Genomic DNA, 11,914 nt, shown 5'->3' on the forward strand with positions numbered 1-11,914 from the left:
ATATTATACTTTTTTTTTACGTGTACTTGTACGTACATGTCTCCACCAGAAGCGGATTTAAGAAAAAAGGCCCAGGTGGCAAAAGTTCTAAGGGACCCATTTTTTTCGGGAAAATGAAGAGGTAGTTTACTAAAAACGGGCTAAGTGTAGTATTAAAGAAATAAAATATAGTGTTTGGATACCTATACCTCTTCCTCCTAATCATAATTCTTTTGAAGATGGGGCCCTGGGAAGGCCTTCTGGGCAGGGGCCCAGGTGGCAACTGCTCATCAGCCGCCCTGTTAAATCCGCCACTGGTCTCCATCTTGCCTAAATTAAATATTTAACAAAAGGAATTATTAAGTAGATACAAAATAAATGATGCAGTTCTTGCCATAATAGTATCTACTGAATAAGCTTTATAATGTGTGTCTAATAAATTGCGATTAAATTAATTTGAATTTACTGCCGAAAGCTTTAATTCCATTATATTAAACTTGAAATATTATTGATAATTTACTCTAGGTTTAATATTAAGACATACTACGTGAAAGCTTAGTTTACATAAAACCGGAGTATACTTTTCCTTTAACGCGCAACATTTTATGATAGCAAAGTTGATACTGAAATTTTTCAGGTAGAAATCAATGTGACCATTAAGCATGAATGCAATTATCCATTGTGCCGCTAACCATAGGTAAGAATTATATATCTTTTATTGTTTTCTCTTTTCTTTAGACGCTTTCTTAAACAAACATGTATACAATACAGAGCACCTTCAACTAAATAAAAGAGATTTCAGTATATGCAATTCCACGAAGATAATTGTGATTTGTTATGTATATTTTCAATTGTAATTAACAATCAAAAATGTTGGACTTTAATTCAAGGTCCAGAATAATGGCTACCAAAAAACTCATTTATCCTGCTGCTGATCGCAACAAGGAACCGATACTCTCAGTTCTTCAGAAATATATCCGACGTGGACCGGATCAAATTTTTTTGGAAATTGCATCTGGCTCTGGACAGCATGTAGCTCATTTTGCTCCCCACTTTCCTCATATCGTATTTCATACGTCTGAGTATGAGCCAAGGCTGTTAGAAAGTATCGCCGCGCATGCTTATGTATTTTCAAATGTAAAAGATCCTTTAAGAATAGATATTACTACAAATTTTCGCACCTGGGGCGATGGCATTTTTAAGGAAGCCAGTATCGATTATATCTACAATGCAAATATGATGCACATCTCCCCCTACCAATGTTCTATTAGTTTATTCGAGAATGCAGGTGAATTATTGAAAGACAATGGCATTTTATTTACGTACGGGCCATACGCGATAGATGGACAAATAAAGCCAGAAAGTAACGTTAATTTTAATAAATCTTTGAAGCTTCAAGACCCAAGCTGGGGTATCAGAGACATTACAGATTTAAAAGAATTGGCAGCGAAGAATAGTATCGAATTAATAGACATTGTCGATATGCCTGCTAATAATAAAACACTAATATGGAAAAAAGCTTTAATAAGTGATGAACCCATTAAAACGAACTAAACATATATGTAATTATGAAGCATTAATCAAGTTTTCCTATATCTAACTTGCTAAATGTATTAAGTATTATTTTTTCTTACAATTAGATCTGACAAGTATTAATTGTACGACATTGTGCTGTTTTTTGTTGAATTTTATAAACTCCTATACAAATTTGTGTATTTATGCCATGTATTTTTTATCGGAATCAAAAAAGTTTACATTCTCCAATCCTTCTGGTAAATAATTTAATCCCGATTCATCTTTCTGTCTCATATTATACCCTTTACTATATCCTAAAATAAAATGTATATAAAATATCTTGTGCTGTTATGCCTTATTGTTTTAAATGGTAACGAACAATATAAGATGATTACCGAGATTTTTCATAAGCTTCGTTGGAGCATTTCTTAAATGTAAAGGTACTCCCGGCTGAGGCCCCTTATGTTCAGCCACTACTCTCTGAGCAGCTTTAAGCGCGTCTTCCATTAATCTTGATTTAGGTGCTCTAGCCAAGTATGTTGTACACTGCGCTAAGAGGACATCGCATTCAGGCATTCCTATCATTTTACAGCCATGCATCGTATGTACAGCAATTCCTGAAAGCGATATTGCAAAGCTATTTTAATGTATTACGAAAACTGAAGCACGACGATTAACGACTTATCGCATGGAAGTTTGACGCTACCAAGAGCTTTCGGGTCCTCTAAACCAATATCTTCGCATGCCATTCTCACTAATCTCCGCGCGATGTAAACTGGGTCTTCACCACCTAACATCATTCTGTTCAGCCAATAAAGAGAAGCGTTTTCGTCACTTGCTCTAACAGATTTGTGTAGAGCAGAAATCATATCATAATGTTGATCTCCTTTCTTATCGTACAACATATGAGACTTCTTCAGACTTTCCTTAATATCATCCAATGTGATCGTCGCAGGGCCAGTTTTTACAAATTCCTCCTCGTTTGGTGTTTTACACTGAGCTGCTAGCTCAAGACCGCCCAGAGCTATCCGAGCGTCGCCGTCGCATGTTCCAGCCAACCATTCTATGGTCGGCTCATCTATTATAAACTTTGGTATTTCTTCAGTGTCCTCTAACTTTCTAGTTGAACTGTATACTGCCCCTCCCAATGAAGTCACAGCGCGATTCAATATAGATATTAAATTAGGCATAGTCAGTTTCTCCAAAACGATTACTCTGCAGCGACTCAAAAGCGCAGAATTCAAACTGAACGAAGGATTTTCTGTTGTAGCACCGATCAGTGTAATTGTCCCAGACTCGACGTGAGGTAAAAACACGTCTTGCTGACTTTTATTGAAACGATGTATCTCGTCCATGAACACTACTGTTCGTCTATTAAACTTTAATTCGTTGGAAGCTATAGTGACTACTTCCTTCACTTCGTTCACACCAACCATCGCAGCGGACAACTTAACGTACCTCATTTTGCCATTCGATTTATTTTTGCAGATGTGAGCTATGACGTTCGCTAGAGATGTCTGAAATTAAGAGAATTTATATATGTATGAAGTCTTAGGAATAATTACACTTAACTCTTCGATAAAATACCTTTCCGCAACCAGGTGGGCCCCATAGAATTACATTCGGTATTTCACACTTATGCAGTAATTGAGAAAGTACAGTAGACGGGCCAAGAATATGCGTTTGCCCGACATATCCAGAAAGTGCTATTGGTCTCATCCGTTCGGCAAGGGGTACATGATTGTTGCCAAGTGTCTTCTTAACTTCTTTATCTGTCTAGAAATTATTCTTATTAATCGCTATCTTTCGTACCGCTGTTATCGCTCTCTGTCCCATAACACAGGGAAATATAAATTACATTGGCATTAGACGAAATTCCTGGACTCTGAAAGTCCGTGTCTACAGGAGAGGATTCTATTACGCTACTCTTCCTCTTAGTCACTCCCGAATCTGTTTTCTTTGCTCTCGTAGTATTTAACTTCATCAACTTCCTAGCAGGGCTTCCATCCTTGAGAGAAGTCGTACATTCATTGCTCGCTGACTCGTTCAAGAATAAACATTTACTGACGTGGCTTTCTATTACCGCGGGTGAGAATTCTTTGGAGCAAACGGGACAAGAGATCTGATTGCTACTCATCTTAAAACCTGCAACAGACAGGCATATATGTACAAACAATTGAGTTTAACAATTACAATGAGAGTTCATCTGAGAAATTTATGTAAAGTAGATGAAACAGGTCCCCTATGTTGCTAAATGTTCCAACACTGTAGATCGCAGAATTTCGCATTTGTAAATGCTACGAGAGTGTCCGTGGCTGTTAAAAATTCCAACAACCAGTCTTTTACTTCGTAACACTTCGTAAGGCGACCGGTCATACAAGATTACCGCGCGATGCGCAGAATGAATTATCAGAGGATTTTCGGCGACGGTACCGTTATATTATGCTGTACCGTGTTAACCTGAGCTCGATGTTAAGTATCATCGATTCTATATATCAGATATCCTTGGCATTTCACCGTGGTGAAATATGTAGTATTTAGCGGCGTTGATCTCGGCGCAGTATTAAGGAAGTCGAGGTGTCGATTGTCTCATTATAGGGGGACCGAAATTTTTCAAACAGGACAGCGTCGGTTACACCTATTGCTCGATTGATGACGTGGGTAGAGACTAGACGCCGAGCAGTGACTAGACAACGTTTCTCTTGATTTCGTTGGAAGCGAAAGAATCGGGGACAATCGAGTACCGCGCACGTACTTATTTACGACGGGCCCCAGTCACAGTGAATTCGTGAGATGGAAGTTCGTCGCAGGCGAACAAGGACGCAAGATAACAAGCAGTCGCAAGCCCAAAGCGCCAAGTTTGATTATGAGCATATTCCTGGCAATTACGTCGAAAATCTTCCGCCGATCGAGGTGAGAGATTAATATATAACCCGCGCGAAGACACCTTATATTTAAATTCTGTTGGAACCCTCTTCAAAATCTACATTCCTTGCGTTCCATTCGATGTTTCGAAACGTGTCGACTCGAACGGAACGCGCAATTTTGTTTTAGCTCGTCATCTCGATGCTGTACCTTTTAATTTCAAATTTCGCTACATTCGTATAAATGATACGAGCAATTACGCGCGCATTATTGTCCTTTTCGTTTTTTAACAGAGAGATGAGGGAATTGCCTCGTACGGGAACGAGAAATCTAAGATGAAGGAGCAACCGGTAAACACGAGGACACGAACCCGAATTAAAATAAGTCTTGAGATCGATTTAGTTTCGCTCATCTTATTGGTAACTGGGATCGTTAGTCGCCTGTATCGCTTAGAAGAGCCGCGAAGCATAGTGTAAGTTATAAATTACCAATTAAATTGAAATTATGTTAAAATAGTCGAGCAATTCTCCGAGGGTAATTCGTAAATTTTAGTAATTTCAATTCTCGGAGATTGCAAAAAATTGTTATAGAAATGTTTAGAAGGAATTGTTATTTCGAACAGGTTCGACGAGCTGCATTATGGAAAATACGTGGGGCTTTATATGAAGAGGACGTTCTTTTTCGATTCGCACCCACCCCTGGGGATGCAACTTATTTCCGCGGTGTCGTACTTAGCGGGTTTCGATGGGCAATTCAAATTTGACAGAATAGGAAGCCCGTACGTGGATGCCGTTCCGCTGTTCGCGTTACGATTGGTGCCCGCGTTATGCGGCAGCCTTTTAATTCCAACAGCTTATCACTTGATTTTAGAGTTGGGATTGAAACAGTGGACTGCCACATTAGCTGGAATTTTGTTGTTACTTGGTAATATTTTACCCTTACTGCAACACACATTACCAATCTCTTACAATTATACAAACTTTTACTAATATTTCAGATAACGCTTTACTGACACAATCTAGATTTATTTTGATGGAAAGCATTCTTATGCAGTTTTCGTTATTTGGATTGATATGCATTGTGAAATTTAGAAAAGTAATGGATCAACCGACAACTGTATCCTGGTGGATATGGTTGACTCTGGGCACTGCCAGCTTAACATGCGCACTATGGTACAGATTAAAGAATATTGTGTAATTTCTGCGATCGGAATTATCGCATTAAATTCAATGAAATTTCTTTTTCAGCATCAGATACATTGGCTTATATTCGTTGATCCTTGCATTGTCTTTGATTGCTTATGATTATTGGAATCTGATACCAAGGAAGACTTTATCCAGCACAATTCTGTGTATTCATCTTGCAATAAGAATTTGTTTGATACTGAGCGTTATTTGCACTATTTATCTGTCTGTATTTTATGTACATTTATCGATACTCTCTAAAGCCGGACCACACGATTCTGTAATGACAAGTGCTTTCCAAGCGAGCTTGGACGGCGGTCTTGCTAGCATCACAAAAGGCCAACCTTTAGAAGTTACGCATGGATCGCAGATTACTTTAAGGCACACATACGGAAGGGCCTGTTGGCTTCACAGTCATAACCATATGTACCCGTTAAGGTACCCAGATGGTAGAGGCAGTTCGCATCAGCAGCAAGTTACGTGCTACTCTTTCAAAGACGTGAATAATTGGTGGATTGTAAAAAAGCCAGACAGAAATGACTTGGTTGTGACAAAACCTAGCGAACCAATAAAGCATGGCGATATAATACAATTAGTACACGGGATTACAAGTAGAACACTGAATTCGCACGACGTAGCAGCTCCGATGACACCTCAGAGTCAAGAAGTGTCTTGCTACATCGATTACAACATATCCATGCCAGCGCAGAATCGTTGGAGGGTGGAAATTACCAACAAAGACAGCACTGGCGATGTTTGGCATGCGATTCAGAGTCAAGTGCGCTTGATACACGCGAATTCAGATTATGCGTTGAAGTTTAGCGGAAGACAGTTGCCTGATTGGGGTTTCAATCAGCACGAAGCCGTGGCGGATAGGATGGTGGATCAAACGGATTCCATATGGAACGTTGAAGAGCATAGGTACACTAAAAGCGAAGATCAGAAACAGAGAGAAAGGGAGTTGATCAATGCTGAAATGATTCCGTTACAAGCCACCACTTTGAGTTTTTGGGAGAAGTTTGTAGAATTGCAGATAAAGATGCTTTTCAGTGGGCAAGAAGGGCAAAATAGTCATATGTATTCTAGTGACCCTTTAGATTGGCCATTGATGTCCAGAGGAATTGCGTATTGGGTTTCGAACGACAGCAATGTAAGTAGAAATTATGTTAATGCACTTGTAATCCATTCCTGTTAAAATATCCTCTTGTTATTACAGGCTCAAGTACATCTTCTAGGGAACATAGTAATCTGGTACTCTGGAACAGCCTGCATAATCATATATTCGTCTTTATTAATATTTTACATGTTAAGACGAAGGCGAATGTATTTTGATATTGCGCACGAGGAATGGAATAGATTTTCTAACAGCGGAAGTATGTTATTAGCTGGATACTTGCTACACTTCTTGCCCTTCGTATTCGTTGAAAGGACGCTCTTCCTTCATCATTATTTACCAGCATTCATTTTCAAACTGTTGCTTATGGCAGCGACGATAGAGCATCTGTATTACTTAATTGGGTACGTTAGAAAGTTGTTACAAAATCTGCTAGTTAAATAAGCTCGTGAAGCTTTACTTATTATTTCTGATTTTCAGAGCTCGATATCAACATAATCATCTGTTACTCGTATTGAGAGGCGGTACCGTTATATGGTTATTTTCTGTTATTTACGTATTCAAGAAATTCGCTGTATTAAGTTTCGGAACAACGCATTTAAGTGCCAAGGATGTTTTAAAGTTAAGATGGAGGGACACGTGGGATTTCATTGTACATAAGTCGTAAAGAAATGCATAATCATGTTGCGAATACTTTTTTTTTTAGCTAAATACTCATTACGTTTGTACTTACTTGTAATCGAAAAGTATTCATCTTAGAGTGTATCAAGTATATTGCGAAAGTAAGGCATTATGTACTTTCATGCACATCGCGATGCACAAATTTCAATCATTTTTGTGAGAATATAGTTCGCGTGCTCAAGGTACAAGTACAATTGCTATAGATTTATTACTTTTCATATTATAAAAAGTGTGTACTTAATTGCATAGACTGATTACATTTTATAAAATTTTTATTAATGCTGTTAAGTGTATGCGTTTATATATATATTGTGAACAGAGTTGAAAACAAAAGCTATGAGATTTATGAGAGTTATAAATTACTTTGTAGTATAAAATTTACATAATTAACCCTTTCACAATGTAGTACGAGAGGGACGTCGGGCAAGCTGTATTTTTCTATTTGTTATCGCGAGCGCAAGTAATTTCGACGATAAAAGAAATACACATTTTTAAGCTCTTGCTTACCATTTTATTACACTGTGAAAGGGTTATGCAGAAACGTACGAGGTTTATGATGGAATACTCATTTGTGCAATAGAATATTGTAAAGAGCCTAATAAATCGAATATGATAAATAAAAATCTTGTATCATACATTTGTGTTTTTAATGTTGTAACAGAGAAATGATGAACAGTACTTGATATGTTACGAATAGATAACTGTATTTTACATTGATTTTTCAATTAATCCTTGTATTATAAAAAAAATCGTTCGAAGGTATAAATTATTGCAATAGAAATAATGTTAGAAGGAGAAACAGAAGTATATAAGATATCAAGGTGTAATGTAAGTCTTAATAAAGATGCAAACTGCAAAATTTCGATCTGCTTTTCAATAAAAGTTAATGTTCTTCATGAATTAAAGGAATTTGTCTTATATCAGATTTACTTTTCATTTCAACCAAAAGCAATGTGCGTGGAACACGTGATTTCGTAGTTCTTAAATTTGATTTCATAATTCTTATAACGAACAGCACCGACATAACTTGAAAAATAAAGTAATACAGTAATAATGTAATGACAATAGAATAAAGTAGACTCCCGTGTTATCACAAATCCAGAATACATATTTAAATTTCTTTTATACAAATCAATTTTATTATTGGTACGTGAAAACTATAGCCCGAATAAGATCATCCCGCATAGTATGTGAAATATTACCTACGCCAAACGAGAAAGCTACACGATTACAGTCAGTCTCTCCGGTCCAAACTCCCCCTGGATAGTATCCGGTCTTATTAAATACAACTTCAATGCGATAAACCTATAGTTAAAAGAAGCAGGAATAACTTTACAAAGTATTCGAAGCATTAATACCATACAAAGTTGAAAAGAACTGTTCGCTGATATACCTTGTCTTTCTGAATGTAGACAGGCCGATTAAATATGATCTCCACAAGAGAATAAGTTTTCGCTTTCACTGTGCAATGCGTATAAGTCAATCGAACATTGTCAGAATCGAGAAGATGGGCATAAAAAATTTCAGTATACGGTGTGCGATCCCGACGATCCCGAACTACATTATCCACCTGTAATAAACAGATAGTATATAGCAATCGATACTGAACAGAATTCAGAATTAAATTCAACTCTGATACGTATAACTTACTCCGTTAGGAAATTGTGAAGGTACTTGAACGCCCAATACGCAAATATTTTTATTTACACTAAAGGTAAGAGAGCAATCTAAGACGTCTCTATTATAACAGTAAGTGTTTTTGTATACTATTCTGCTGCAATAAAATTTTCGATTTTCTGGTATGCCTCTATCAATTATAACTGGACACGAATTGTTTACAGATAAATTTTCACCATCCTGCCTTCCTCTAACTTCAGATGTTCTCGGTGTACTTTGAGATGAACTACTAGATTCAATGATTCGAACCCGTGGAGCAACGGGTGCAGCAACAGGTGGAACAATGGATGGACCGAGGGTGTGAGCGAAGCATGGTTCCCTAAATATTTCTTTAGCGATCTAAAACATAAAATCCCATGAAGGCTACCGAGAGTACGCATCTTACCTAACGCAAAGTTTTGGAAACTTACAGGAAAGAGGTCCCTGTTCGTAGTGTGACCAACGTTTAACAGCCTATCTCTACAGTGTGCGATAGTTGAAAATCCTTCTGGCATAGATATTTTATTGCTGCTGCACAATTTGTTCATAAGAATTGCGAAGGTCTCGTCTCGAGTAAGCAATGGCGACATTCCCGGCCCTTCTGCAAATTTCTGAGGGCTCAGCGTTAGGAATCTAATTTTTGATAGAGCATTGCCGATCACAGATTTTAAACATTTCCCATCGCTAGGATCAAGGGATTTCCTTATACATTCAGCTCTCGCCCAGCGTCCCACGGCATGGAACAATTCGAGCTCAGAATTTATTTGCAATTTCGTTTGGTCTAGTACTGTTAGCAGCGTTCCTAATTCAATTTCCTCCCAACTGGGTTCTTTTATAACTTCGTTTGTCCTACTGCAAATAATTTGAAGGCAAGTCCTCATGAGTACAGACTCCTCGAACAATTTAGCAAATTCATAAGCTCTGCAAGCTTTCTCTGGAGACAGATCGGACCACAGATATTTCTTACATAATCCCATCAACGACGGCAGCATGTACTTCTTGGCACAATAATACAATTCACATGCCACTTCGAAGGAACCCAAGTGAATTTGATCCGTGTATATGTATTCCATCAGAGCTTTAAAAGCTTCTGGTTGAATATCTCGAACTGGTATCGGCTCGTCCTTTTCTGCCATCTTACCGAAAAACATGACTTCGAAAACAGGACTGGACATCGCCAAAAATAGTTTATGAGCTTTTATTGTTTGCTGATGGGGTTCGTTCCCAACGATGAAACTGCAGTCGGACCATTGTCCTGTCTCTAGTAGATACTGGCCACGTTCAGAGAGTTTATATTTGTCGGTCTGCCAGTCACAAGGCAGATCCATATTCACGGATTTCACAATGCTGAATTAATTGAGATTCACGCGGCGACGCATCGATTATAACTTCAACGAGAACAGAAAGTAGAGAACACCAGTCCCTTAAATAACAAAATGTTTTCGTAGAAAAAGGTATGAGAAACAAATACAGTATAAACATCTTAAGGAGTAATTCTGATAATCAAGCCGCAAAATTCGGCAACATTCAGCCTTTTTTTTCCAGTGAATACAATGAATAAATAAATTTTAATTGTGTTTTTTCAATGTTATGTGGAGTTCAAAATCTTACCTTTGAAAAGAAATACCTCCCTGGCGGGTGTGATTTAAGCTCACAGACTCATCTGAAACAAAAAAACCAAACTGATTCTTAATCATTATGAGTACCACTATCGCAGGTGCCAGAATTAGCCACGTAAGTAAAAATTTAACAAAATTGCGCGCATTCAAACTTCAAGTAAGAATGGAAAATTTCAAATCAGTTTGGCTTTTTTGTTTTATCTGAAGTCACCAGATAACATTGAGAAAACACAATTAAAAGTGTATTTAAAAAATTGTTTTGTATACATTACAAGTAGCTTAATAAATGAAAAAAAAGTTTGACATTGTTATTCATTGTATTCACTAACACAAAAAGCCTGAATGTTGCCGAATTTTGCGGCGTAATTACCAGAATGACCCCTTAAGCAGGATTGAAAACTGTTAAAATATTCCTTTCTACTGTTGAAGCAACTTGAACGAACTGTTATATTAAATATTAAAATTAATTGGTCATGGTTCTAATATTAATTCACGCATCAAAGTCGCATCAGTACCAACATCGGTATTAGTTCCTTACATACCCTGGTAAAACCTAAAAGTTTACAGTTTGATGCTATTATTTTCAACATTAGCCTAGCCTTTTGCAAGCATTATGGACGCATCGCCCGAAAACCAAAAGGAACTGATTACGACATCAATAGAAGCCGACGCATGTAAAAATTGTTTCTATTTTATTGAAAAGATTCATTTCGCATTACATAGTTTCAATATTTCTTTCCTCGCAACAATTCCATAAAGAATGCTTACATATACAATATTTTTTAGTAGCAATCCCTGCGGAGCTGATATTGAAACCAATACTGGGATCGATCTCAGAACCGATATTAGAACCACCAACGAGAAGCAGGTACAGAGTCGATACAGGAATGAATATTCAAATCGCATACAGACTCGCTAAATACATCGTTTCCTATTCGTAATATATAGTTACAGCACTCTCACTTCTCCATAACTGTTCAAGAAATGCAGCTTTACATAACAGTCTTTATAGTTATAACTTCTCTAACAGTATATACTTGCTAATCTCAGCCACAATATTCTGAAGTGCATATTTAGCTTAATGACCATACGTACCTATCTCTCAGCGATACGTATTATCGCTATATATACGCAACATGTAACGAACGGTGTCAAAGAGATCCATAGAACGCGTTCGTCGAGCGTCAAAATACGCAGGGGATAATCAAGGATATTCCCATATTACAGATTCGTGTGGCGCACCGTAGGAATTATGATCACGTAGCGCACACGGCCTTCCACCTCGGAGGTTCTTTCCTTCA

General features: G+C 37.5%; 3 protein-coding genes across 13 annotated transcripts; 1 reads left to right on the top strand and 2 right to left on the bottom strand.

Moving 5' to 3' along the window:
- Positions 1 to 1,612: 1,612 nt before the first annotated feature.
- Positions 1,613 to 4,387, bottom strand: LOC143369449 (ATPase WRNIP1). Of its 9 annotated transcripts, XM_076813402.1 has the most exons (7): positions 3,841 to 4,098; positions 3,353 to 3,639; positions 3,082 to 3,270; positions 2,201 to 3,011; positions 1,890 to 2,111; positions 1,722 to 1,808; positions 1,621 to 1,682 (listed from the first exon to the last, which is right to left on the bottom strand). In XM_076813402.1, exons 2-7 carry the CDS (start codon positions 3,629 to 3,631, stop codon positions 1,678 to 1,680), a joined length of 1,593 nt encoding a protein of 530 aa, XP_076669517.1. In that variant the 5' UTR covers positions 3,632 to 3,639; positions 3,841 to 4,098; the 3' UTR covers positions 1,621 to 1,677. The 9 variants fall into 9 exon arrangements, with proteins under 9 accessions (XP_076669516.1, XP_076669515.1, XP_076669513.1 ...); XM_076813401.1 differs by lacking the exon at positions 3,841 to 4,098 and adding an exon at positions 4,250 to 4,387 and having other exon boundaries at positions 1,613 to 1,808; XM_076813400.1 differs by having other exon boundaries at positions 1,613 to 1,808; positions 3,955 to 4,098.
- Rt (Protein O-mannosyltransferase rt) lies at positions 4,265 to 8,377 on the top strand. The gene is made up of 7 exons (XM_076813382.1): positions 4,265 to 4,407; positions 4,653 to 4,831; positions 4,982 to 5,283; positions 5,357 to 5,531; positions 5,607 to 6,693; positions 6,760 to 7,061; positions 7,138 to 8,377. Exons 1-7 carry the CDS (start codon positions 4,288 to 4,290, stop codon positions 7,322 to 7,324), a joined length of 2,352 nt encoding a protein of 783 aa, XP_076669497.1. The 5' UTR covers positions 4,265 to 4,287; the 3' UTR covers positions 7,325 to 8,377.
- LOC143369451 (uncharacterized) lies at positions 7,487 to 11,849 on the bottom strand. Of its 3 annotated transcripts, none has more exons than XM_076813404.1 (5): positions 11,709 to 11,849; positions 9,426 to 10,417; positions 8,989 to 9,354; positions 8,732 to 8,908; positions 7,487 to 8,643 (listed from the first exon to the last, which is right to left on the bottom strand). In XM_076813404.1, the coding sequence occupies exons 2-5, from the start codon at positions 10,320 to 10,322 to the stop codon at positions 8,479 to 8,481; spliced, it is 1,605 nt and encodes a 534-aa protein (XP_076669519.1). In that variant the 5' UTR covers positions 10,323 to 10,417; positions 11,709 to 11,849; the 3' UTR covers positions 7,487 to 8,478. The 3 variants fall into 3 exon arrangements, with proteins under 3 accessions (XP_076669519.1, XP_076669520.1, XP_076669522.1); XM_076813405.1 differs by having other exon boundaries at positions 11,705 to 11,841; XM_076813407.1 differs by lacking the exon at positions 11,709 to 11,849 and adding an exon at positions 11,156 to 11,315.
- Positions 11,850 to 11,914: the final 65 nt, after the last annotated feature.

The sequence above is a fragment of the Andrena cerasifolii genome, chromosome 5 (assembly GCF_050908995.1).
Source record: "Andrena cerasifolii isolate SP2316 chromosome 5, iyAndCera1_principal, whole genome shotgun sequence".
NCBI lineage: Eukaryota > Metazoa > Arthropoda > Insecta > Hymenoptera > Andrenidae > Andrena > Andrena cerasifolii.

Bases quoted from the DNA above. Each gene is read 5' to 3' on its own strand.
- LOC143369449 (XM_076813401.1), bottom strand. From the start codon at position 3,631: ATGAGTAGCAATCAGATCTCTTGTCCCGTTTGCTCCAAAGAATTCTCA. The intron at 3,271-3,352 runs GTAATTTATATT...AATAATTTCTAG, and splicing joins GAATTTCGTCTAATGCCAAT to ACAGATAAAGAAGTTAAGAA. The intron at 2,112-2,200 runs GTAGCGTCAAAC...TATCGCTTTCAG, and splicing joins AGAGGACCCGAAAGCTCTTG to GAATTGCTGTACATACGATG.
- Rt (XM_076813382.1), top strand. From the start codon at position 4,288: ATGGAAGTTCGTCGCAGGCGAACAAGGACGCAAGATAACAAGCAGTCG. The intron at 5,532-5,606 runs GTACAGATTAAA...TTTCTTTTTCAG, and splicing joins AGCTTAACATGCGCACTATG to CATCAGATACATTGGCTTAT. The intron at 7,062-7,137 runs GTACGTTAGAAA...TCTGATTTTCAG, and splicing joins CATCTGTATTACTTAATTGG to AGCTCGATATCAACATAATC.
- LOC143369451 (XM_076813404.1), bottom strand. From the start codon at position 10,322: ATGGATCTGCCTTGTGACTGGCAGACCGACAAATATAAACTCTCTGAA. The intron at 9,355-9,425 runs GTAAGTTTCCAA...TTTATGTTTTAG, and splicing joins CGAACAGGGACCTCTTTCCT to ATCGCTAAAGAAATATTTAG. The intron at 8,644-8,731 runs GTATATCAGCGA...TTTTAACTATAG, and splicing joins TCTACATTCAGAAAGACAAG to GTTTATCGCATTGAAGTTGT.